This window comes from Silene latifolia, chromosome 3 (genome assembly GCF_048544455.1).
Source record: "Silene latifolia isolate original U9 population chromosome 3, ASM4854445v1, whole genome shotgun sequence".
In the NCBI taxonomy this organism is placed as follows: domain Eukaryota; kingdom Viridiplantae; phylum Streptophyta; class Magnoliopsida; order Caryophyllales; family Caryophyllaceae; genus Silene; species Silene latifolia.
The window spans coordinates 118,232,844-118,259,650 of record NC_133528.1 but is presented as its reverse complement, the minus strand read 5'-3'; the positions used below and the strand labels follow the sequence as shown (position 1 = coordinate 118,259,650).

At 39.3% G+C, this 26,807-nt stretch overlaps 2 protein-coding genes across 2 annotated transcripts; both read left to right on the top strand.

Moving 5' to 3' along the window:
- The first annotated feature begins 393 nt into the window (after nt 1-393).
- On the top strand, nt 394-1,524 carry LOC141649572 (uncharacterized). The gene has a single exon (XM_074458256.1). It carries the CDS (start codon nt 394-396, stop codon nt 1,522-1,524), a length of 1,131 nt encoding a protein of 376 aa, XP_074314357.1.
- Nucleotides 1,525-24,132: 22,608 nt separating this feature from the next.
- On the top strand, nt 24,133-24,810 carry LOC141649571 (uncharacterized). The gene has a single exon (XM_074458255.1). The coding sequence runs from the start codon at nt 24,133-24,135 to the stop codon at nt 24,808-24,810; it is 678 nt and encodes a 225-aa protein (XP_074314356.1).
- Nucleotides 24,811-26,807: the final 1,997 nt, after the last annotated feature.

Below are 26,807 nucleotides of genomic sequence, written 5' to 3'. Positions count from 1 at the left end.
GTTTGTAAAAGTGTTTAATAAAGATGACGATATAATATATATACTAATCCGCGTTATTAACAAAACCCGTCAAAATAATACCCGCTAACCGAGCTACTCGATCGAGTAACTAACGTACTCGATCGAGTAACTAACGTACTCGATCGAGTGCCACTTACTCGATCGAGTACCAAGGCTACTCGATCGAGTATCCTACAGGAAGAATACTGTTTCTAAAATCAAAACACCCTTACTCGACAGAGTAAGGCCCACTCGATAGAGTACCCAGAGACTCATAAAACCGTAGTATTACAAAGAGATGGACCGCCGCCGCATCAACAAGCTCACGTAGTGGCTTTGAGGAGCGGTAAAGATTTGTAGGACCCTTACAAAGATTTTGAGGCTAAGAGGAAGATGGATGTAATGAGAGGAGGTGAGGAAAGTCCACCTCCTTCTCCATCAAGTTGGGTTGATCATACCAAGAAAGGAAAGGTGAATGACTATGTTGAGGATGATGGAGACTTTGTGTTAGAAGAGATAACAGTTGAAAGAAACCAAGAAGAATTGGTTGAAAGAAACAAAGGGAAGGGTAAATATGTAAGTAAGGAAGCCAACACCAAACAAGTTTCACCTCTCAAAAAGACCATTAACCCTCCAATCCTATTTCCTAATAGAGGTAGAGGAATGAATGAGGAGAGGAAATTCTCCAAATTCTTGAATATGTTGAAGAAGCTTGAAGTTTCATTGCCTTTCACCGAAGTAGTGACCCAAATGCCACTCTACACAAAATTCTTGAAGGATGTGTTGACCAAGAAGAGGAGTATTGAAGGATATGGTCTAGTCTCTCTTAGAGGAGAATTTAGTGCGGTATTGCTCAACCCCATGCCGGAAAAATTACAAGATCTGGGCAGTTTTTCCATCCCATGCACGGTGGGTAATGTGAGTATCAAAAAGTCACTTTGTGATCTTGGTGCTAGTGTTAGCATTCTACCTCTCCCCATTGCCAAGAATATTGGGTTGAATGACATGATTCCCACCTCAATGACACTACAACTCGCAGATAGATCGGTGCAAAGACCGATAAGTGTGATTGAAGATGTACCGGTCAAGGTTGGTAATTTCTTTATCCCGGCAGACTTTGTTGTACTTGACATTCCGGAGGATCAACAAACACCAATCATTCTAGAAAGGCCTTTCCTAGCAACCGGGGATGCCAACATTAGAGTCAAAGAGGGGAAGCTCACCTTCAAAGTCGGAGGGAATATTGTTGAATTCTCTTTGACCGGGGCCATACCACAACCAATGTTTGAAAGTGTCTATTCTATAGATATATTGGAAGAACCAATTGAAGAAGCTAAAGAAAAGTGCTCGGGGGAGCATTTGGAGGAAGATTATGAAGTCTTGCCACCTATCTTGGATGAAGTAGAGGGCCCGAGCCCTCCTAAGGTAGATCTTAAACCTTTGCCCCCATCCCTTGAATATGCCTATCTTGATGAGGCACACTCCCTCCCCGTGATCATCAATGCGGACCTAACGGCTCCTTAAAAAGAAAAACTCTTGAAAGTTCTTAAGGAAAACAAGAAAGCCATTGGGTATAGCCTTGATGATCTCACGGGAATCGATCCCCGAGTGTGTATGCATTGCATCACACTTGAGGATGGATTCAAACCTTCGGCCCAACCCATGAGAAGGTTAAATGACAAATTGAAGGAGGTGGTAAGAAAGGAAGTTGATAAGTTGCTTGAGGCCGGAATTATTTACTCCATCTCCGGGAGCGATTGGGTTAGCCCGGTTCAAATCGTCCCCAAAAAGGGCGGTATGACCGTGGTTGAGAATGAGGAGGGTGAACTCATCTCTACCCGACCGGTCACGGGATGGAGAATGTGTATTGATTATAGGAAACTTAATTCCGCCTCAATTAAAGATCATTTTCCCTTACCATTTATTGACCAAATGCTCGAGAGACTTGCAAACCATGAGTATTTTTGCTGTCTTGATGGTTATTCCGGGTTTTTTCAAATACCCATCCACCCGGATGACCAAGCAAAAACAACTTTTACTTGCCCTTACGGTGTCTTCGCATATCGAAGAATGCCGTTTGGCTTGTGCAATGCTCCCAGGACATTTCAACGGGCAATGATGTCTATCTTTTCCGAGTTCATAGAGAAGTCTATGGAGGTGTTCATGGACGACTTTAGTGTCCATGGCACCTCCTTTGATGATTGCTTAAAGAATCTCAACCTTGTTCTCCAAACATGCATTCGATATAATTTGAAATTGAATTGGGAGAAGTGCCATTTCATGGTATAAAAAGGTGTTGTTTTGGGTCATGTAATTTCCAAGGAGGGGATCCAAGTGGATAAAGCAAAAGTGGAGGTGATTGAGAAACTTACCCCACCCACAAATGTCAAGGGTGTGCGGAGTTTCTTGGGCCATGCGGGGTTCTATCGACGTTTTATCAAAGACTTTGCAAAAATTGCTAAACCCTTCACCTCCCTTTAGGCTAAAGACACTCCCTTTATATTTGATAATGCTTGCCTTGAAAGTTTTTGTAGGCTTAAAAAAGCGTTGGTTTCGGTTCCGATAGTGCAACCACCTAATTAGGATCTTCCATTTGAACTAATATGTGATGCGAGTGATTTTGCCCTAGGAGCGGTCTTGGGGCAAAGACATGATAGGAAGGTCCATGTGATAGCCTACATAAGCAAGACCCTTGATAGTACACAATGCAACTACACCACCAACGAAAAGGAGATATTTGCGGTGGTGTATGCCTTTGAGAAATTCCGGTCTTATCTCTTATGCTCTCAAGTCATTGTCTACACGGATCACATCGCCATCAAACAACTTATGGTCAAGAAAGATGCTAAACCGCGGTTGATTCGTTGGGTTTTGTTGTTGCAAGAATTTGATGTTATTATCAAGGATAATCCGGGATCCGAAAATCTTGTTGCGGATCATTTGTCAAGGTTGACTAGAGAATCCCGGGGGGATGAAGATGATGGTGTCCCTATTGATGAGTGGTTGCCCGATAATTCTATCTTATCTATCACGCACTTCGACCCTTGGTATGCGGATATAGCTAATTACTTGAGCTCTAGCTTTATCCCCGAAGAACTAGATAACCAAGCTAGGAAGAAGTTGAGATATGAATCAAGGAGATATGTGTGGGAGGATCCTTACCTCTATAGAAGATGCAATGATGGGATTTGCCGGAGATGTTTCTCTCAAGAAGAAGGTCGTGCAATCCTTCAAGCTTGCCATGCCACCACTTATAGAGGGCACTTGTCCACATTTAGGACCCAAGCCCGGGTCCTCCATTGTGGCTTCTATTGGCCCTCCCTGTTCAAAGATGTGTATGCCATGGTATATGCTTGTGACTCTTGTCAACGACGAGGCAACGTCGGGAGAAGAGATGAGATGCCTCTTAACAACATTTTGAAAGTTGAGCTTTTTGACGTATGGGGTGTGGATTTCATGGGACCCTTCCCATCTTCATTCGGAAACCAATACATATTAGTTGCGGTGGACTATGTGTCCAAGTGGATCGAAGCAATCGCCGCCCCTACCAATGATTTCAAGGTAGTTTCCAAACTTTTCAAAGACTACATTTTCCCCCGCTTCGGAGTACCCCGAGCCGTTATTAGTGATGGTGGGTCACACTTCATCAACCGCACCATCTACACTCTCCTCAAGAAGTACGGCGTCCGGCATAAGGTAGCTCTTGCATACCACCCCGAAACCAATGGGTAAGTGGAAGTTTCAAATAGACAAATCAAGGCCATTTTGGAGCGGGTTGTGAATAAGTCTAGGAAATATTGGAGTGCTAAGCTCAATGATGTGTTGTAGGTTCTAAGAACCGCATACAAGACCCCGATCAGCACTACTCCCTACTGGTTAGTCTATGGCAAGTCTTGCCACTTACCTCTTGAATTGGAACACAAAGCAAGATGGGCTCTCAAAGAGCTCAACTATGATTTAGATGTCGCGGGAAACAAGAGATTTCTTCAACTCAATGAACTTGACGAGTTGAGGATGGATGCCTATGAAAGTGCAAAAATTTACAAGGAAAGGACCAAGAAATGGCATGACTCGAAAATCACAAGAAAGGAGATCGTTGTGGGTGACAAGGTACTACTCTTCAACTCCTGTTTTTAACTATTTCCCAGGAAGTTAAGGTCTCGGCGGTCGGGACCCTTTGAGGTAGTCACCGTGTTTCCTTACGGTTCCTTTGAGTTGAAGAATGACAAGGGAGAGTGCTTCAAAGTGAATGGTCATCGAGTTAAGTACTTCTTTGAAGGTTAACCCATTGAGACCCGAAATGAAGTTGATTTGGAAGACCCCCCCCCCCCCCCCATCCTTGGGGTATGAATAATCTCAAATTTGAACAAGTTTTGGTTTGGTGGAGTTCCACAAGAACCACCATTTGTAAATAGCATGCATTAGTAAGTAGGTAATGAGTGATTTGGGAAACATTTTTGTCGATTTTGGATTGGTGACGGAGGTCACTTATGAAGAAAACAATCTTTATTTCGTTTGATCCGAAATCCCGACATGATGCGTCGGCTTAACTGTGGAAAACATGAGTCACAAGGTCAAACGAAAAGTCTCGATTTTCGAGTTAGCAAGAAATTGAACAAGTTAAAGGCAAATTGCTGAAAATGAGCTAAAAGTTGGGTTCTGCCGGTGGACCGGCAGCCGGTGCCCCTACCGGTACCGAGCCCAAATTGTTTTTGGAAAAATTGAAGTGAAGGGAGTGTTCCGCCGGTAGGCCGGCAGCCGGCTCACCGGCAGGGACAACATTACACTTGAGAAAAACTGAAGAATGAAGAACAAAGGAGTGTTCTGCCGGTAGGCCGACAGCTGGCCCACCGACTGAACACGCATTAAGAATTGAGAAAATTGAAGAGGAGGTGTGTTCTGCCGGTAGGCGGGCAGCCGGATCACCGGCAGGACACACTGGTCAAAGGGTCAAATTGTGCAAAATTGAATATGGGGGAGTGTTCTACCAGTGGACCGGCAGCCGGTTCGTCCACCGGTAGCGAGGACAAATTGAATTGAGGAAATTTCGAAAAAATAGAAAATTGGAGTGTGTGCTCAGCCGGCAGACCGGCACAACACATCATCAAACCCTAAAATAAAACACGACGCAACTATTTTTTCTCCTCCATTCCGCAACATTTCTTCCTCTTTCTTCCTTATTTCCCCTTCATTTTCCCTCAAAACACACCCTAACTCCCTCAAATCTCAACCAATCTTCAATCTAACTTCACCAAATCCCCTCTAATCTTCAAAATGGCGGGAAGGAGAACACGAGCTGATGTTGCACGGGCCCAAGCGGAGCTTATTGAGCGCGCCGCCAACGACACCAACCCCCGCCCGGATTTCCCATCGGTGGAATTTGCCACCCAAACTCAAAAAGGTAAGTTTATCCTCTTTAAGAATCGTCCCCTTACCCCTACAAAGTTTTTACATCATCCGTCTTTATCGGCCCTCAGGTTAGCTAGGGAGACGGAAGCTCTTTTCACCGGAGTAGGAATGAGGGGGATGTACCACATGCATGAATATACTTATCCTCGACTTACATGGGAATTTTTGAGTAGCTTGAGAATTAGCAAGCACTGTCAGACAAATTTGGTGGCTACCCTAAGTTTTCGTCTAATGAACCGGGACCACACAATTTCTTTGAGCCGGTTGGCTAATATGTTTAGGTTAGAAAATGCCTAATCCCATAACCCTTCCGCTACTTTTCATTATTCCCGAGTTTGGAAGGCGATATCCGGCCTTGATGATGCCGTTGGGGTAAAACGGGCAGCAATTAATTGCCATAACCCCGTCATTCGGGTTTGGGGTAGATTTATGGGATGCACTGTTCTTGCGGTGGATGAGCCGTGGGTATTTAGGACTAATGAACTAGAAATTTTTGGGTCCTATTTGTTTACAAAACCCACCGCCTTCAAGATTAATGTGGCTCACCACCTTGCGATTCATTTATCAAAAATTGCCAATTCTCCGGGGCAAAAATCCCGATCCATGTGGGTGGCATCATCCCCCGAATTGCTCGATCATTGGACAGTCCGATGGACCTTTCCACCATGAATTGGGTGCCCGGGGATACATATTTGACCAAACATTACATGACCAACAAGCTTGAGTGGCTAAAGGTCAACCCCCTTGACGGACGTGAGTATTGGCAAATCAATTACCAGAATTCAATCCCGCTCCCCAATGTCACCGCCATTAAAATTGAACAAGACAAAGACGATTACCTCCTCCCGCTTGAAGCGGAGGTATCCACCGATCAATCTCCCCCTAACCCTCCACGTGTGTATTCACGGGATAGTAGAGTGGTTACTCCTTCCTCACTCCAATACACTATGACGCAAACCCACCAACCCCCACCATGGCAATTCCAACCCGGTGAGAGGTCATCTTCGGCTCAACCTTCCTACCCTCCCTTACCACCTTCCCTTACCGAGTGGATGGAGAGGATGGACATTGCTACGGCTAAGGCCGCGAGTGAGAGAGATGTGTTGGGGCGGAAGTTGGACCGCATCTACTACGATCAATCCACCGATTCCTACCCGATCTACGATGACTTTTGTAGACGGGAGTACGTCCCCTTTGATGCCCCGCACCCTTCCTACTTTACATGGCCCGACGGGAACTACTCTAGTGCGGACGGGAAGATCATTCACGAGGGTCTTAACCTCCAACTGGACTACTTCTCCGCTCCTATCTTCCCTCCTAGGCCCGAGCAACGACCGGAGTGTTGGAGTTAGTGTCCTCCACAATAATGAGTTTACATAATAAATCTCATTAATGGAATATCATCAGATATTTAATGATTTGATCCTCGTCAGTTGATTAACCTAAATCGATAACGGTTGGCTGACTAGAGTTTGACGTTATTGTCGTGAGACGGCGGTGATCAACGGATCCCTTTCGGTCACACCTAAAGGAACGAACCCCAATAGACAACTAATTAATTGTATGAGATACAATTTATTTAGTCCCTTGATTTATAGACTAAAAGGTTAGTCAATTATTTTAGAGATATTTCGAGTTGCGAACTCGAGGCACGACAGTTATTATTTAATTATGCGATAATTGAATAATAAATTTTGGAAGACGGGTTTTAGTTAATTAATTGTTAATTCACTAAAACTGTACTAATTGATTAATGTGAAATGGAGTGATTTGAACGAAATTAATTATGGAAGTATTTAAACATGAAACGATGTTTAAAATAAAATTTACACGTATTTGTGCGACAAATATAAGAACCAAAATAAACCCGTAAATGGGACATTGGACCGTGTAAATGAAGTTAGTGGATGATCACAATCATTTCACTTTACTTGTGATACTTCCATAAGTTATCTTATAATCATTTTTTGCATGTGATGTAAGATTGACAAAAATAAGATAAAATAACACTCCACTCACCCTCTCACCTACCCGGCCACCCCTTCCCATATAGACCAAGTTTTGTTCATTTTTGTACATCTTCACTTGTACATTTTGCATGTGATATCTTTCTTGGTCTCCCTCTCTCTAAAATTATTATACATCTTTACTAAGAAGTTAGTAATCAATAATTATTACTAAGAGTGTTAGTAATATTACAAATATTATCAAGGGAATAATTTTAATAAGTTTCTAGCAAAATACTTGTTAGATTTTTGGGCTGAGTTCTTGGGTGCAACTTGAAGGATACTTTCTTTTTGAAGGTTTTCAAGGAGGATCGTTCATATCTTTTTAGCTCAAGAACAAACTAGATAGGTGATCTAGTTTGTGCCCATATTACCATAAAAATCTATGTAAGGAAATTGTTTTTCCTTAACTTTCATTTTTATGCTTTTATATTTGCATGCATGTTACATAGATCACCAAAATGATAAATTATGAGATAATTTAATTTTTATTAGAGAGTCTAATATGGATCTATGATCTTTCAAGTGGTATCAGAGCTTAGGCTTGTAATTTGCATGTTGATTTTAAGCATATTAATGAATTATGAGATAATTTATAAAAACTCAAAATTTGTGTTAGAAGAGATTTTAGCACAAAATTTTTAGGGGCATGCACGCCTACTGATCTCAAAAGATTTGTGGTAAAGTTTGGTGATTTATGAAGTTATTTTGCTATTTTTAATGACTTTCGGTAGAAAACCGAGTCAAAATGTCGTATTTTAGTTATAAATTGACTAAAAATAGTTACAGGATGATTCGGGCCATGGAATTTTTATGGTGTTTGATGCATAATTTCTACTGATTGTATGCAAAAGGTCGAAGGTTGGTTTGATTTTTTTTGCATGTTTATTGATTTTATGAGATAAAAGTCGAAACAATTGATTATGCCCTTGATAAATTTATGTACATTTGATAATATTATTTAAATGTTAAAAATGGATTTTAAAATGTGTTTTCACCTTGTTTTGATGTTTATTGGTTTTAGTGGTTAAAAACCGATAAATATCGATCTTTTTCTTCATAAATTTTATCCTGATTTTTAGGGCAATTTTTCTGATATTTTGGTGTTCTTGGGAGTGTTCCAGAATACTCAAAATTTTTGTTTAATTATTTGGGTAAGTTTTCAATTATTTTGGATTTTTACTTAAAAATTATGATTTTACCGATTAAATTAGCAAAATATCACCAAATCAAACTAATTATTCATCATAAAATTAGTGAGGACTAATTTTGAGGTCCAAAGCAGTTTGGACAATTAGTTTGGACTTAAATGAGATTTAAGAGTTGATTATTGATTTTCACATGTTAAAAATCGATTAAATCCACAAACACCGAGATGGATACCAACGATTGATGGATAGGGCGATTTTGGCATCTTTTTACAACATTTTAAGCATATTTATTTAAGTTGAATGAATGATTGTTGATGCGTGTCCTAAATATGATGTTTTACACCCTATTTTACACGCATTTCAGAGCTCAATTGTGTAGTTTATTCTACTATATTCCCTTTTTCCGTCTACTTTCGTGTTTTTTGTGTAATATTGCAGAAATGTGAAGAATCCAGCGGAAATCGAGCCGAATCCTTTCCTAAGTGCTTGGCATGGGATTTGACATGAAGATTTGACTCGGGAAATGAACTTGGTGCGCGTGGCAAGGCCTGAAAGATATATTTGCGAGAGTTTCAGAAGCGGATTACCAGCTAACTTGGTCTATAGACTGACCTACATGGTCTATAGATTGCCAGAATGCTGAACAGAAGTCTGCAGGAAAGAGGGGCAGTCGATCGACTGGTCTCAGTGGTCGATCGACCACCTCACGACTCTGACGCGCAAATTAAAACTAGAATTCCGAAGCCCACTTGTAATTAGGGTTTAGGAATAAGTCACATTATTTTCCTTTGTAACGTAACTTCAGTTTATCATTGGGGGACATCTAGTATTCATGATCATTCAATTCCATCTAGAATTTATTAGTTTACAATAATTCGATACTTACATTCATAGTTTTAGCATTCTTAATAAAGTTCATTGCTTCCGGATCTTATTTATCTTTCCTAGTCTGCGGTAATTCTTGTTCTTTAATTTACAGTTTACCTTTATTTGCTTTATTTAGTCTAGAAATTGCTAGTTAGATCCCGAAACCTTAATTGCTTTATTGCGTTATTATTGCTTTTAATCATGTCTTCCTTTATAGTTTTCATCAAATTCGTTGTTGTTATTATCATTCACATGAGTAGCTAAGTACCCTTTTCTAAGATGTAGGGGAGCTATAGCGTAGATGGCGTTGAATAGGTGACGTCGAATTAGGGCATGGTCGATCGACTGGCTTAACTGGTCGATCGACTATGTCGTGTGGTCGGTCGACTGAGGTAGTTAGTTGATCGACCAGACCCGTGTCTGATTAGCATCGTTTGATTCGTTAAGTGCAATATTTAACAATGAGATCGAGAAGAGATTTGTTAGATGCTTAGTTTTGACCAACCCGTAGATCGAGAGATAGGGGAAGGCATTAATTAATGAATTATGACGACTAAATTGCTAAGATCGAAAGATAAGTAATTTAGGCTTTAGGAATCACTTTTCAGGGTGAGAGCTAGTATTAGTGAGACCTAGGGACTAGTAGCATAGGCCGAAAGGAGCTATTAGTTAACTTGGACCGAGAGGACATGTTATACCCATCCTACACGACTGTATTTCGGACTTATCTAGGATTATGTGCCATCACAGCTATAGTGAACCGACCATCTTAGCTCCTTTTTATCATTTGTTTACACCTATTTCTTATTACCTGCTTATTTATTTTTGCATTTAGACTTAAATATAATTCAAGCAAAACCCCCTATCTTAGACTAAAATTAAGACAATTAGAACTCCCTACCTCCCTGCGGATCGACCCTTACTAGCGCTTTCTAGTTGTAGTTTGGAAATTATAAATATTATTTTTGATACTCACATCGACAGGTATCAATTGTCATTTATTTAAAGTATTTATCTTGTTGTACCTAGTATGGCCTAGTTTAATTTTAATCGTTATTACCCGAAATTAATGGGAATATCGATTTGTTTTTAATTAAATACGATCTCGTATCGTCGGTTTGTAATTAATTAATAGTTTTATTTATTTTATTAATTAATGTATAATAGAAATAGCTATGTAATTCAATTGTAATAGTTATTCTTACTGGCGTTTCCAAAAGACGGATTACATCGAGACGAAGTCTATTTTTGGAAGGTGTTCCAAATCCCACAAGAAGGAGCCATTTATGGAATGAAGAGGCAAGGGACCAAGGAATTGGTTTCCTAAATGTAATAGACTATTTTTTATTAACTAGGTGGCCATACTAGGATTTATTCATATGCTTACTTGTTTGCTTGTTTTTATTTTCGCGCATGCCAAAATCGCCATTCACATGCATTTTATCTTCGCGATTGTCAATTCACGTCATTTACATTCACCGACTTAGTTCACTTATAGGGAATTTATGACTAAATTGACAAGATCTCTCACATAACTAAAATTGAGATTAGCCTTACCAATTAGTAACACCTATGAATCTCTTGTTCATTAGAGCCACGCTCGCCCAAGTGGGGTGTTCTCTTTTTACCTTGAGTAAGTAGGGTGGTAAGCGGTTATCACACGTCAAAATTGGTTGGACTCAACGGGATATAAGACGGTCTTGTGTTCCGGGGCTAGTAGATGGGTGTAAGGAAATTCGTCAACCAAGAGTTCTAGTGGTAGAATTAGTCAACGTGACTTACCGAATTTACACAATTATGGGATGTTTCGCCCAAGCGATGCTCATTTTTATTTAATATTTGGGTCTTGAAATCATTTATATAATTTAGTGGGAGATCATTATATAAATGTTAAAACTTGTTAAAGATGTTTCACAAGTAAAATTAAAACATTGAATGTTAATTTTTCCTATTTTCCGTTCATTCTCATAAATGTATGACATCGCGCACTACATCCTCCTTTCTCTATTTATTGTTATACTTGTTTCATTCTTTCATAGAAAGCGGTTTATTTGAAGGAATTAATGATTGGTAACATGATTTACCAATTCACCTACATAAGCTTACAACGATTTTTGCGGTTATTATATAACTTAATTAACGACCATACATATTAAAAAAAGGTTTCATGTTGCAAACTCATATTACGAGTTTAAAAGGAAGTCACATTTTATCAAGAGAGTCTTGATTTTGAAAGTGACACCTCCATCATGATGATGACATATTAGTTTTAATTACTCAAGTGTAATTCAAAAGTATGCGAAAAGAGTTTTCAAAAACACTTATAATATTCCAATATGATACCGTCAAATGGCTCACTTCGAGAAAGGCCAAATCGATTGTTTATGCGCTAAAGAGTTTAGGCATATGATAACAATTGAACGGTTAGGTAGTCCAATTTCGCAAGAAATTGAGATTTTGCCACATGTTGCACTCACTTTATAGTAATTCACTCTTACTAAGTGTATAAAATATCACGAATGACATGAAGAGAGGTCTTCATGAGATTCATTTTTGCTTGATTGAAGCAAAGAGGAATGTGAAATTGAGTGGGAGTTAAGAAGAATCAACCCTTGATGTATGCGATAGAACAAAAGTTAAAAGAGACATCAACTCAATGGATAGGCTAGTTTCACTATCTTGGTATGAGATACCAAGTAGGGGTCATTTCTTTGTAAAGAAGTTTACATGAATTGACAAAATGTAAGACGTCTAGCATAGGACATTTTTGTATCGAAATGGTGCTAGAATAGCAATGATTTCGATAAGGACAAATGTACCTAAATTTGGTTTTAAAAGAATGTAATTATCTATCTTTATACATAAAAGGCATGACTCATGTGATTTAAAACAAAATGTTGTACCTACTCCTATGATAACTTTGTGGTTGGTTTAGACCACTTAAGTTAGAGGAATTTTACATTCTTCACGAAAACTAAATGTTATACTATCTTGTAGATTTTAAAGTCTCTAATCTGGTGAACCCAATTCATCAAACCTCAAGTAAATTCGTTTCAAACGAGTAAACGAAAAGCACATTGAACAACCATTTGATTGTGAGTCTTATGGTATGTGTGCATGTATTATGTTTTTCTTTTGCAGAAAAGAAACGCAATAGTGAGGTGATTGACCATATACATACGGATGCTTAAGGTCAATAGTTGTTTATATATATATATACTTCGTTATTTTACCGTAATGTTAAGTAGATATGAAAACCTCATATCTATTTAATAAGACATAAAAGTGATTTTTGAAACGTGGAATATTTTAAAAATGAAGTAGTAAACCAAAAGCACGTCAAAATCAAGATGTTGATCGGAAGTTTCAAAGTAATGACTTTGAAGATCAAATGGGTAATATCAAGTAATGACCTTGATAATCACTAAGAAGATTGTGAACCAGTTCACATAATACCTTCTCCTTGGGACACCATAGAGTATGGTGTAGTCAAGTATATAAACCGAACTTTATGAGATATAGTTTGAAGTTTTTCGCAATTTTTGTAAGCTATTTTCTCACTAAAAGTTTAAAACCTGACTATAATAGCCTAAATGACTCCATATGAGAAATGGATAGGGAGAGTCCCTAACTTGTCTTTTTATACATTTGGGATCATAAATGTTTATGTTCAGAACCAATTTGTGTATTTGTGAGGGTTATCCAAAATTGAACCGCTTGGTTTTTACTCCTCCAAAACGAGAACAAAGAGTTTGTGGCTCATAATACTGTCTTTCCAGAAAGATTTTCATTTTCTAGAAGACAGAGTGAGAGAAATTTTGAACTTACGGAAGTCCAAGACCCACAAACTGAGTATAATGCAAGAAGACGTTCTTTATTGTGGCTCAGTGGTTATAAGGAGATAATTTTGCGATAATATTGCGTTACTTTTCAAAAGTGACGAATCTTAAACTCTCATCAAAGGCTTTTCTATAGTATGAACTCTATGTGATGGCGTGTCGCCATGCAATTCGAATTGATCTCCTTGCACACGATGCGATAAGGAAGGAAACACGAGATGTTTTCGAGACTTGATTTAAGGTGAATACTTTGGTTGGTTACCTTGATCTTGTCGTAAAGGTTACATAAGATGTTTAAAAATTGGGCTTGTTATAGAGAGTTTGTGACAACCCAAATGCCTTTATCAATTCATATGGTCTTAGCAATATAGCCTCTCATGAGGATGAGTTTAAGCAAAAGGATAACGAAACTTTGTCCTTGAATGTATCTTATGAAGGGAGAAGTTTTGTTGCTGTTGTCAATGCTAAGAAGCCTAGCATGTTTGAAAGATCCCTTTTGTGATCTATATACGTTAAAGAGTTGGAACTTTGGGTTCAATCATGTAGTCTATCAAAACGGTATTAATCGAGTGTCGAGATAACATGATGATACATGGAGTTTAGTGGGAGCTAAAGTGAGTTTCTTAGTCTAAAATATGTGCTTGACATATTAGTGACTAGAAATATTCTCGGGTGAATACTTGAGAGTAGCATGGCGCATATTAAATATTCGGATCTAATGAGATAGATCTCTATGGATATTAGCATTATAGTCAAGAGACTTATGTGATAAAATTCTTGACTCGTTCAAGTTGTTGAACAATTAATATGATCTCTTGTGCTTCCGCTGCAGGATCTATTAAATATGCTAAAAGATTCTCTCGTCGGGACTTATCATGTTGAGAATATGAGAAGTCATTACCAATCATTTCCTAGTGAGTGTCAGTAGATGATTATCAAGAGCATCCTTGAGTACTTGAGAAGCACTGAGGATTTACTCTTGTAGTTTGGAGGAATTTATGAATTTTGTGTAAAAGGATTACACGAAAACATTTCTATGCTTATAAGATGTTATGGGCCTCGTTAAGGAATGGTTAGCATGTAAGAGTGCTATGTGCATAAAGAATAATATGTATAAGAAGTTATACATGTATAAAGCAAACATGTATGAGGAATCATACATAAAAGATGTCATATGAAGGATGTGTATGTATAAGTGTTATACGTACAAATCATGAACGAAAGCTAAGTACATTACAACATCCGATGTTGTAAGAGAGATAGTTGATAACCGGAATTTAATGGGACTAGAGTAGTTCTGTTAGCCGAATATCGTATCCCAAGAGACTGTGAAAACAGTGGGAGTGTTTGACTGGCTTTAGAACCAGAGTCTAAAAACTTGTTTAGACGTGTACTTAGAAATGCTCTATGTGATGAAAAGATTGCATAGAACAAAGGAAAATAGCAATGGAAATTAGAGTGATGCAACTGTTGCTTATCCTCTAACCAAAGTCGTAGACATGATGGTTATGTCATCTCAATGTGAATTGAGGAGTATACCTTAATTGCTAAAGATCGTTATGTAAATATTGGATAGAGTATTGATATTTATATAAGTGATGATCGCATTCATTGTTAGAGTTTTTTTAAGAACTCAATTATTCAGTTTGACTGAAAACATGGAATACCTTGTTTATCTGAATAAGTTGTGGAGACAATGTTGAACACTATTCAAGTGAACAAGATGAACATTGTATTTTGTCCCTAGTCACTTAATGAGGTGACGTCTCGGAGTGACTAGATTGTAAGTCGATTAATGGTTGTTCAACACCATAAGGTCATACGTGATGACTAGTCGATTACATAGGCAGAGTATATGACACTTTGCCGGACAGTGACCATTTAGAGAGTCCTTAAGTTCTATTATAGACGCCTGGTCGTGGCAGGGATCTCTAAGACGTTCCTATGAGTCGATTCATTTGACTGGAGACTATTATCCAAGTCAATGCAGTTTCTGAGTGACTTTGGTTTTTGTCCCAGGTCGTGCCGTGAAAGGAGGCCAAAAGGACATCTTCTGAGTCATGATGAGCTGTATTGGGCAAAGATAGATAGGGCATACAGGAATTGTCCACCCACGTTGGGTAACTATATCTCAAGGCCACTCGAGGAGTTAATGACTACAAATGCGTGGCCACGCTCGGAAGTAATCTGTGAGAGATTTTTCCGGTCAGGTAGTCGCACTCCCGATCAAAAAACCACTCGCGATATGTTCATGTGCAAGTGCGACCTAAAAGATACCTTGCATTGAGTGGGAGATTAAAACGCACAAGAGAATTGGTAGCGCACACCTTGTGTCGGACAAGTGAGATATTGTTGGAGTTAGTGTCCTCCACAATAGTGCGCTTACATAATAAAGCTCATTAATGGAATATCATCAGATATTTAATTATTTGATCCTCGTCAGTTCATTAATGTAAATCGATAACGGTTGGCTGACTAGAGTTTGACGTTATTGTCGTGAGACGGCGGTGATCAACTGACCCCTTTCGGTCACACCTAAAGGAACGAACCCCAATAGACAACTAATTAATTGTATAAGATACAATTTATTTAGTCTCTTGATTTATAGACTAAAAGGTTAGTCGATTATTTTAGAGAGATTTCGAGTTGCAAACTCGAGGCACGGCAGTTATTATTTAATTATGCGATAATTGAATAATAAATTTTGGAAGACGGGTTTTAGTTAATTAATTGTTAATTCACTAAAATTGTACTAATTGATTAATGTGATTAATATTAGTACGTAAATAATATGTGTAGCGGTACACGTATATTTACGGAGTGATTTGAACGAAATTAATTATGGAAGTATTTAAACATGAAACGATGTTTAAAATAAAATTTACACGTATTTGTGCGACAAATATAAGAACCAAAATGGACCCGTAAATGGGACATTGGACCGTGTAAATGAAGTTAGTGGATGATCACAATCATTTCACTTTACTTGTGATACTTCCATAAGTTATATTATAATCATTTTTTGCATGTGATGTAAGATTGACAAAAATAAGATAAAATAACACTCCACTCACCCTCTCACCTACCCGGCCACCCCTTCCCATATAGACCAAGTTTTGTTCATTTTTCTACATCTTCACTTGTACATTTTGCATGTGATATCTTTCTTGATCTTCCTCTCTCTAAAATTATTATACATCTTTACTAAGAAGTTAGTAATCAAATATTATTACTAAGAGTGTTAGTAATATTACAAATATTATCAAGGGAATAATTTTAACAAGTTTCTAGTAAAATACTTGTTAGATTTTTGGGTTGAGTTCTTGGGTGCAACTTGAAGGAGACTTTCTTTTTGAAGGTTTTTAAAGGAGGATCATCCATATCTTTTTAGCTCAAGAACAAACTAGATAGGTGATCTAGTTTGTGCCCATATTACCATAAAAATCTATGTAAGGAAATTGTTTTTCCTTAACTTTCATTTTTATGCTTTTATATTTGCATGCATGTTACATAGATCACCAAAATGATAAATTATGAGATAATTTATTTTTTATTAGAGAGTCTAATATGGATCTATGATCTTTCACGGAGGGGCACGACGCCCATTGGATGGGGGGGGGGGGGCATCCGCCCTTACTTTGCTAGTGACGTGGGTGCTTCGGGGTCAGGTGGCACTTTTATGAGGGATTCCTCTACGGGAGGTGACGGTGGTGTGATGATGATGAGTGGAGACTTCACGGGAGGTCTCATGGGTAATGGAGGTGGCCACACCTTCAACCCCGACGATTTGATTCAAGACTCCGAATATGGAGCCAGAGAGAATGACGATGACATGGACTCCGAGTCTTGAGGGCCGAGTTGGTGGCCCACCTTCCTCCCGATTCAATCCAAAAGACAAGTATGACCTCTCCCTTAATCCAAATTCTCTCATTCATATTTAATTTTTTGCATGCATTTAGCTTAGAAACTCACATAGTTGCATTCATCTAGGCTTACATTAGATTTCAAATTTGTAATATATCGTCACATATAGACATTGCATTCACGCAGTATACTTTGCATTGTAATTCAATATTGTATATAGAATAGATCATGAATTGCATTCGTATTTGAAAAACACGAAAAAATTTGAAAAATGACAAAAACCAACAAAAACATGTTCTTTTATTTCTCTACATGCCCTCCCATGTCTAAAAATAAGTGTGGGGAGGGCCTAAAAAATTCCCAAAAACATGCATTTTAATTTTTATTTTCCTCCACACATTTATTCCCATTTGGAGGTAATGTAAATAAATAAGTGTGGGGAGGAAATTCATATATTGAAAAACACCAAAAACATGTCCTTTTCATTTTCAAAAACAAAAATACCAAAAATATGTTATTTTCATTTCAAAAAATTAAAAAATACAAAAACATGTTCCTTTCTTTTTCTTATTCACTTCCTATGCTTTCGTCCATTGAGGACAATGTACATTTCAAGTGTAGGAAGGGAAATATCCACTTTTGTGAATAATTGTATATATTTGTAAATACTTTAAATTTGATAAGTTTCAAGAAAATGCCCAAAAATTGAAAATTTTCTAAAAAAAATATACCCAAAAAAAAATCATTTGCATTGTATATATATGTTGTTTGTTGGCTAACCTTTGGCATAGGCATTGACCGTTTGACGCAAAAATGAGACTAGAAGACCGCTTGGTATACATGTTCTTATCTCTTTCTCCTTTTCCATTCTCTCTCTTTTTATATTGTTCTATAACATGGAGGAGGACGGGTTTTTGTGCCTTGGATGTTCCTTTGGGGAACTATTGGATTGTTGGTGTTGATGTGATGTTAGGCTTAGTCAATTTGTTGCATGTCTCTATTCTTGTTTTGTTCAAATTTCGCATGCATATGTTCTTGTATATACATGTTTTTCAATTTGAAATCTTGCATCCGTTTGTAAATAAATGTTTTGCATGAACATGGTCGAGGAAGGGAATCAAGTACCCCCATGATGAGCCATATGTCCAATTGTGCCTTTCCCTCCCCGTGACTCGCACTCGTGGCCTCTTAGTTAGCCGAGGGAGGTGGGCTTGACCAACGAGTTAGACCGACCTTGTGAGACTTAGGCCGTAGACTAGACCTCGACTTAGCCACTCAAAGGTAAGGGTAGAGCCTCCTAGGGTGGGTACATACATACCCCACCCTCATCTAGGTTTGAGAGTAGGCATCCTCGTGAGGCGTGTCACATCAAGACGCATAAGTGTGTCATTTCGTCCTTAGACCATAAATTGCATTTCATTTTTGTGCACATGTTATGAAACAAAATCCACTTACATGAACCTCACATAGCCAAAGTAGCCTAGTTTCACCCCTTGCATTGAATTCCTTTTTGATTCACCCCTCGGAACCTTAGCCTATTCCTTTTTGGCATACCCACTAAAAGAGCTACATCCCAAAAACACCCTACTTTGATCAAGAATGGGTCATGATTTGTAGAAGTGTCTAGGTGGTGGAGTCGGAATTTGGTGATGGACGAAGTACAAGCCCATTGGGTCAAAATTTAGTCTACATTTGGTGAGGTATATAAATAAGAGGTTGAAAAATTGTAATGAAAAACGAAAGAGAAAAGTGAAAAAGTCATGAAAAATCCAAAAAAAATGAGTTACTTGTGTTGTATATATGTTGTCAAGAAAAGGAAAAGGAAAGCAACACCCCTACTCATCATTTAAAGGGGCAGAAAAAGTCGTTGCTAAATAAAAGGGCAAGTTGATGTTTTTCCAAAATGAGTCGGGTTTAAACAATTTTTGCTTGAGCTCGGGAAACCGAGTCCTTGTTAGGGTGTAAACGTTACCATTTGTTGAAATAAGAGGAGTATTTTCAAATTTTTCCATGAGTTGGGTTTATGCAATTTGTGCGGAGTTTTGGTCATCCATGCTATGTTAGGGCATAGATGTGTCTCATGTGTTGCAATAAGAAATGGGTTACGATGTGTCGGCAATTCTTGATTTGAGCTCCACATATCCAAACGGTGCTTGCACCAACCCCGTTTTGTCCTACTCCCTAGCCCCGTTACAACCCTTGTTTCATATCGTGTGCATTGTTCCCTTGTTTGGATTTCATTGGGCATAGGACGGTCTTACACATTAGATTGCGGGCACGCTTCCGCTAGTCGAGTTAGGAGAGTGATTTTGGTTACTAATTGTCACAAAAATCACCTTGTTCTTTCATTGAGTGACAAGTGAAAGTCGTGAGGATGTAGTTGGCCTAGGTTCCCTTATTCGTGGGTCTTTTGGTTGAATCTCGTGTCGATTTTGTAATTCTCGGCGGACTTGCCTATCTCCCCTTACCCGGCTCTTGAATGTGTTTCTTGAGTATTGGTCACACTAAGGTTTCTTGAGCCATGCCTAGGGGATTGGCACCTCCGTTGGAACTTCTGAGACGGTACTCCCAACCAAGGTCGTGTTTTGTTGCTTGAAATACCGGCCACTTAGATGAGGAAAGTGGACCATTTTCATTAGAAGCATTCCATTTCTTGATTATGTGCTTTCATGATGGATGTATCGCAATTTTGTTTCAAGACCCAACTTGCCTTGCAATAGGGCATTTTTCCCTCATAAGTGTCAAATTGTGAGTTGAGTGCGCTAATACTCGATCGGCTTAGGTAGTAGAACGGTTGAGTGATGCTTATATTGTGCACCCACTCTCCATATTTATCATAGTAGTGCCTTGTACATTGATTGAGGACTTACTCGGGGATGAGTAATGTTCAAGTGTGGGGAGATTTGATATGTGGTTAATTTACGCCATTTCACCTCCCGTTTCTCATGCATTTTGCTCCCTTTAGCGCGTTTTTAGCTCACTCTCGCTCGGGTTTTACCCTTTTATTCCATGTACCTTGATATTATGACCCTCGTATTCTTTTGTAGGGAATTGGCCTTGGAAAATGCAAGATGGAATGAAGACCGAGTGAGGGAGCTAGCTCGTGTTAGCTTGAGAAGAAAATGAGTTGAAAAAGGCTGAGAAGTGTGTTCTGCCGGCACACCGGCAACCGGTCCTGCCACCGGTAGAACACCCCCCCACTGACATTACCAAAAAGAAAAGAAAGGACCTGGAGACTGTATTCTGCCGGCAGGCCGGCAGCCGGTCCACCGGCAAAACACAACAACACACATTGGGTTGGAATTGAAGAAGAAATAATCTTTTGGCCTCGCTACTGGTAGGCAGACCGGTAGCCGGCCAACCGGTAGAGCACTCTACCACGAAGAAATTGAAGCACTGAAGATCGTGTTCTGCCGGTAGCCGGTCCACCGGTAGAACACACTTGCCAGTTATTTTCCAAAATTTCAAGTTCAATTTGCAATGACCTCGCTACCGGTAGGCTGACCGGTAGCCGGTAGAACGCATCAAGCTGCGGATTTGGGCTTTATTTCCTCTTATTTTCTAAATCTAATAAAAGACTATAAATACCCCCTCCCTTAATAAATTGTACACAACCCTAGATCTGAGATTAATTTCCCTAATTGTAAGCAAACCCTTAATTAAAACTTCAATCTTTCTCTAATAATTCTTCAATTACTTGCTATTATAGTTTAGAATTAGCTTAGTTAAGTTGTTTACTTTTGATATTCGGGTTGTAACTTGGAATTCATTGAAGATTGTTCTTCCATCTATTCAAAGCTTGCAACTTTGCCTTATTGTTTGGTATAATTCTTCTCTACTTTTGTTCATTGTTCATTTCTTTACATTTTAATTAGCACAATTAGTAGTAATTGCAAACATGTCTTCTCTTTATTGTTCTATGTTAAATTCTCCATCTTTTGTGTTTGTTTACATTTCCATGAGTGAGTAGTTCTCTTCTAGGATGGAGGGGGATCTCATATGGGTTCATGAGGGTAGATTATAGCTTAGAATGGATATAATTCTTGAGTTAAAACTTTCAATCTTGTTATGCATGCCAATTGTTTGTGTTAATGCTTGAATGAGAATTTAAGTACTTCACTATTTATCCTTACTTGTTAAGTGAGAGCTTGATTTGTGAGTAGGATTAGCATGATAAGATTCTAGTTGAATTGATTAGGTGAGGTCTTAGTCGATTTAATTAAGGGATTAGTCTCATATCGAGAGATAGAGTCTTGTCTTTGTTTTTACTCTTGAATTTGCGACCCTTTGCATGTCTCCCCTCACCCATGTACCCATGTGAGTGAACCCGATATCCTAGCTTCCCCAATTGTTGTTAATCATCCATATTGATTGTTTAATCTTTGTTTTTAGCATCTCTCTTTAGTTAATCAAATCATTCATCTTCCCTTTTTAGTAGAACTAAACTAGTAGTTGAGTAACTAGTCCTAGTGCCAAATTTCCGTCTCTTGGGTTCGACCCTTGCATAATCACGATTCCTCGTGCACTTGTGAGGTAAAATAAATTAAACATCAAGGTATGAACCTTCATTTCGTATCATGAAATATCATTACTTATTCTTTCATTTCCATCTTTATAGAATTGTGAAAGATCATTATCGATTGTCTTATTTTGCAGGCGTGGGTGTACTCCTACTTTCTGGGCTTCGCGCCCAAGAGGGTGGAGCCTGAGCCGAGGGCTTAACTAGTTGTGAGGGACTGGGTGGTGTGTCGTAGGAAGAGCCAGCGTTCTTCTTACGACCTTTGTCGACGGGGCGTGAACGCCCTGAAGCTGAGTGACGTAAGTATCTTCAATCACTTTTCCCTTTATCGTTATTCATTGTTTCTCAGAAGTGATCATAAGAATGACCCTTTTTTTGCATGCTTTAGTGGGTGCTCAGACCTTGGGTGGACTACCCCGACGCTCCAACTTTCGTGGCTGAGGTTCTTCGACCTAGGATCTCGAGTCGGTTTCTGCTAAGGACGTCCATGGGACCAATGTGGTATCTGAGCGAGCGTTTGACCCGTCAGTGCTCTCGTGACACTTTCACGGTTCCCAATGATCCTCCTAGGACGATTTTTAGGGAGCCTTCTGATGCTGAGTGGGAGGCTGACCTGGTGGACGTTGGTGGCGACGCTCTTCTCCTTCCTGACGAGGAGTACTCTCTGTTTGTTCACCAAAGGCTGGTGTACTGGCCGATCGTGGTGAGTATTTCACCTTCCTTTTTGAATTGACTTGACAAACTGGCGAATGATCATCGAATAAAGACTTTATTTGAATTTTGAAGGAGATCGAGGTGGCGGGCGTCGAGCCCCCAGCGTACCCCGAGACCCTTGAGTACACTGACGCGGCGGGGATGACGACGATCTCCGAGCTCCGCGACTTCGGCGAGGAAGTGACAGATGCTGGCCTGGAGGAGTGGCGGCACTTGGTTAGGAGGGTAAGCCCCCAGTTACGGTTGTCTTTTGCTGTCTTTGTTGCATAAGAATGCATTTGTTCATTTCATTGAAAATCTTTGGTTATTGAAATACTGGTTGCGCCATCTCGGCATGTGGCGCTATGGAGGGTGGCCAACCGGCTGCAGGCTACAGCCATTGAGGCACTTGCAGGTGGCCGAGGACGATAGGTATGAACCTCTCATTTTCTTTATTTTGAATTTTGTTGTAATTTCCCGCGTTTTGTTTGAAATGATTGAAATGAGGCCTTTCTTTATCATTTGCAGAGGGAGCGCGACCTGGAGCGTGAGCTCGCGGAGTCCCAGGAGGAGACAACTCGCCTGTTGAGGGAGTTAGAGGTTAGGGACGCCAAGATTGCTGCTCTCGAGGCGAGGGTCGCCGAGCGAGGTGGCGAGCAAGAGTAGCTGTCTTTGCTTTTGTTGTCGTCGATTGCCTTGTATATACTTGTACATTTTGGACTTCATTTTCGGATTTTTCGGACTTGTTTTGGGCGAGAGCCCCCAGTTTCATGTACATGTAGCATTTTGGTTGTATATATGATGGCCTGAGTGCCTTTGCTGTTGGGTTGTAGGTTGTTCATGTAGGTTAGCTTAGAAACAGGTTTGGTAGATGACGGTTTATGCCATCATGCTGCCGAAATTTACATAAAATTACACGTAAAACACATACTATACACACGGCTTAAATTAGCGCGAAATGAGAAAAAGACCTAAAAAAATGCGAAAAATTGCCTAGAAATGAGCGAATACGAAAAAATTGCCCAAAAATGACCGGACGATAGGGAGGGCTACCCCCTAAAAAAACTTAAAAAGAAATGTGTAAGTTTGAAATGTGAAACGGGGAGTGAAATGATTCCTCAAAAAATAAAATAAAATAAAATGGGTAAGTGTTCTTGTTTGGCAAAAAAATGTCGATTTCGTCTTGAGAAGCAGACCCAACAATGATTTGGAAACATAAAGGTTGGTAATTTGACGGAATTAGAAAACTACGGATTTTAAAAACAGCCATGAAACGAGAGAAGCTTTCTCCCCAAGTAAACCCTAAAAATCCCTAAAAAACTCATCGTTTTTCCTACTTTTTAGCTTGAATTCATGGCAAAAACATGCGCACGTAACAAATAAAACGTAGTGATGATACTATAGTAACTGGGGATCCAATTGTTGAGGATGAAACAAATATTGTGGAGAATTTAGGGGAAACTGTGGTGAATTCACCTGCTGATCCTTCCGGTATGGTTCATACTGAAACAGTGGGACAATTACTTAACCTTACTGGATTGTTAGATAAACCTGTTACTGATAATCTTGTAATTGAGATGAAAACTGTTGCACCCTCAAACTTGGGGGTAACACCTACTGAGACAGACCTTGGAATTGGATTCTCAAAACCATGGGCTACGGCGATTGCGAAACCTAAACAGGGGATGAGTCTCCATTATTGTGATATGAATGCTGAATCTGGAACTGTTGAGATTATTGAGGAGGATGTAGAAGATGGAATAAAATTCTAGCATAACACTCTTATGGGGAATTTTCTGGGTGCTAAACCAAAACTCAAACAGGTTGATGAATTTGTCCAAAAATATTGGAAAAATATTGACAGGCCTATAGTCCAGTATTATAAGAAAGGGTGGTATAGCTTTAGATTTCTCTCAGCACATGATATGAATGAAATTTTAAAGGTGGGACCATGGAATATGGGTTCAAGCACTCTAGTTCTTAAACAATGGACACCTACTTTCTCCAAGGAGATGGATTCAATCTCCATTGTTCCTGCTTGGATTTTGTTTCCTGACTTGGATCCGTTTATGTGGTCTGAGAATGTTTTGAGTAAGATGGCAAGTGTGGTTGGGAAACCATTATTTGCAGACTTACCTACCACATTCAAATTTAAGTTATCCTTTGCCAGGGTTTTGGTTGAGGTGGATGTGGCAGATGATCTGCCTACAACACTACAGCTCACATCTCCATATCATGGCATAACACAGCAGAGAATCATATATGAATGGCTGCCACATTACTGTTATTGCTGTAGGAAACTGGGTCATACTAATGAACACTGCAAATTCACGAAAATCAATAAGAAGTTTGCTGAGACTGTGCAGGCAAAGAAAGTTGTGCAGGAGTATCGACCAGTCCAACCTGCTGTCACTCCTCCAGCCACAGTTGCTCAGGACTCAGAATGCCATGTGCCAGGCTAAATTACGCCTAAGTTAGCTGAGCAGACATCTTCTAAAACAACACCAATGAGCTTAGAATGTCTGGGATTAAGCTCTACTTCTGTTATTTTAGGGGGGGGGGGGGGGTTCTCCAGCTAATAAAAAAGAGGAAGGGCTCAGAAAGCCATAAGCTAGGTCTAAAGAGCACTGCTGGTACTAAGATAAGTAACAGTGGAGTGGAACTAATTGTGTTAGTTCAGAAGAGTGCTAGCATTCCCATACAGAATACTTTTGAGGCTCTACAGGAAGAGGAAGTTTCTTTGGAGACACAGCTGGTGGTAACTCTGGAAGAGGAGCCACCTGATCCAGGGAAATGATAATCTCCTCATAGAATATTAGGGGCTAGGAAGCACCAATGCATTGTGGGAAGGATACATGATAGAACTGGCAGGGTTAGAGAAGGCACTCATGAGGTGAACTGTGCCTTTGTTGATTATTATCAGTGGCTTTTGGGTCAAACTAGTCCCATTTCTCCAATTGATGATGTCTTTTTGGAAGGTCCTACAGTGGACAACACTTATTGGGGGGATATTTGTAAACCTATAGAGATCTCTGAAATAAAGGAGGCACTATTCTCTATTGACTCAACAAAAAGTCTCGAGCAAGATGGGTTTTTAGCACAGTTCTTTAAGAAGAATTGGGAACTGAATAAACATGAGTTTTGTAATGCTATTCAGGAGTTCTTTCAGAAGGGGAAGCTGTCTAAGTCAGCTAACACTACTCTACTGGCTTTGATACCTAAAAAACCTGTGGTGAATACTGTGATGGACTACCAGTCTATAGCTTATTGTACTGTTTTTTTATAAAACAATCAGCAAAGTTCTTTGTGGCAGGTTAAAACCATTACTGCCTCACCTTGTGGGCAAGGAACAAGGAGCCTTTGTAGTTGGTAGGAGCATATTTTAAAATATCATGCTCACTCAATCTCTGATGAAAGGATATGGACAACAAGGTGTTTCCCCTTGATGCCTCATTAAAGTTGACATTAAAAAAGCTTTTGATTCACTTCAATGGGGGTTCATTGATAAAATGCTTAAGATTTATAAGTTTCCTCCTCAGTTCCAAAAGTGGATAATGGGTTTCCTCACTTCTACCTGGTTTAGCCTCAAGATTAATGGAGATAATGTGGGATTCTTTAAAGGCAACAGTGGATTAAGATAAGGGGACCCCCTCTCTCCCTTTATCTTTATTATGAGCATGAAAATTCTTTCAAGAATTCTCAGAGGAATACACAAGAAAAATCAAGTTTCATATCATCCAAAATGTGGGAGAATTGGATTGAACCACTTGATTTTTGCTGATGATTTGATGATACTTGTTAGGGGAGACACTCCTTCTATTGCAGCTGTAACTCAGTCATTGGATTACTATGCTCAAATCTCAGGATTGTAAGCTAATCCAGAGAATACCAACATTTATATGGGTGGAGTAAGGGATAATTTGAAGTAGGAAATTTTGAGGAACACTGGTTATGTGGAGGGTACTTTCCCTTTCAGATACCTGGGTGTACCTCTGAATGAAGGAAAGCTCAACAAACAATCTTTGCTAACCTACTTACAAAAGTACAGAAAGCTCTAAATCACTGGTCAACCGAGACTCCTATGCTGGGAAAATCAGTCTACTTAATACAATGATATTTGGGTTAGAATAGTTTTGGTGTTCCACTCTATTGATACCAAAAGGAGTACTCAAAATGATCATCAAATTTTGCAGGCACTTTTTATGGAATACAGAGGAAGGCACAAAAAAGCTGGTTATGAAAAGTTGGGAAACTTGTTGTAAACCTGTGCAGGAGGGTGGTTTCAATATCGAAGAGATTCTGGCCTGGAACAAATATCTACTCTATAAGTGGATCTGGGAAATAGACCAGCACTCTGATAGCTCTTGGGCAGCTTGGAACTATCTGTACAACCTTAAGACAGGTAGTTTCTGGACTGTGGTTCCAAAGGTTTATCATTCTGAAAGTTGGAAGAGTATCC

What these genes read in the sequence shown, in the direction of transcription:
- LOC141649572 (XM_074458256.1), top strand. Translation starts at nt 394, where the DNA reads ATGGATGTAATGAGAGGAGGTGAGGAAAGTCCACCTCCTTCTCCATCA.
- LOC141649571 (XM_074458255.1), top strand. Translation starts at nt 24,133, where the DNA reads ATGGGGAATTTTCTGGGTGCTAAACCAAAACTCAAACAGGTTGATGAA.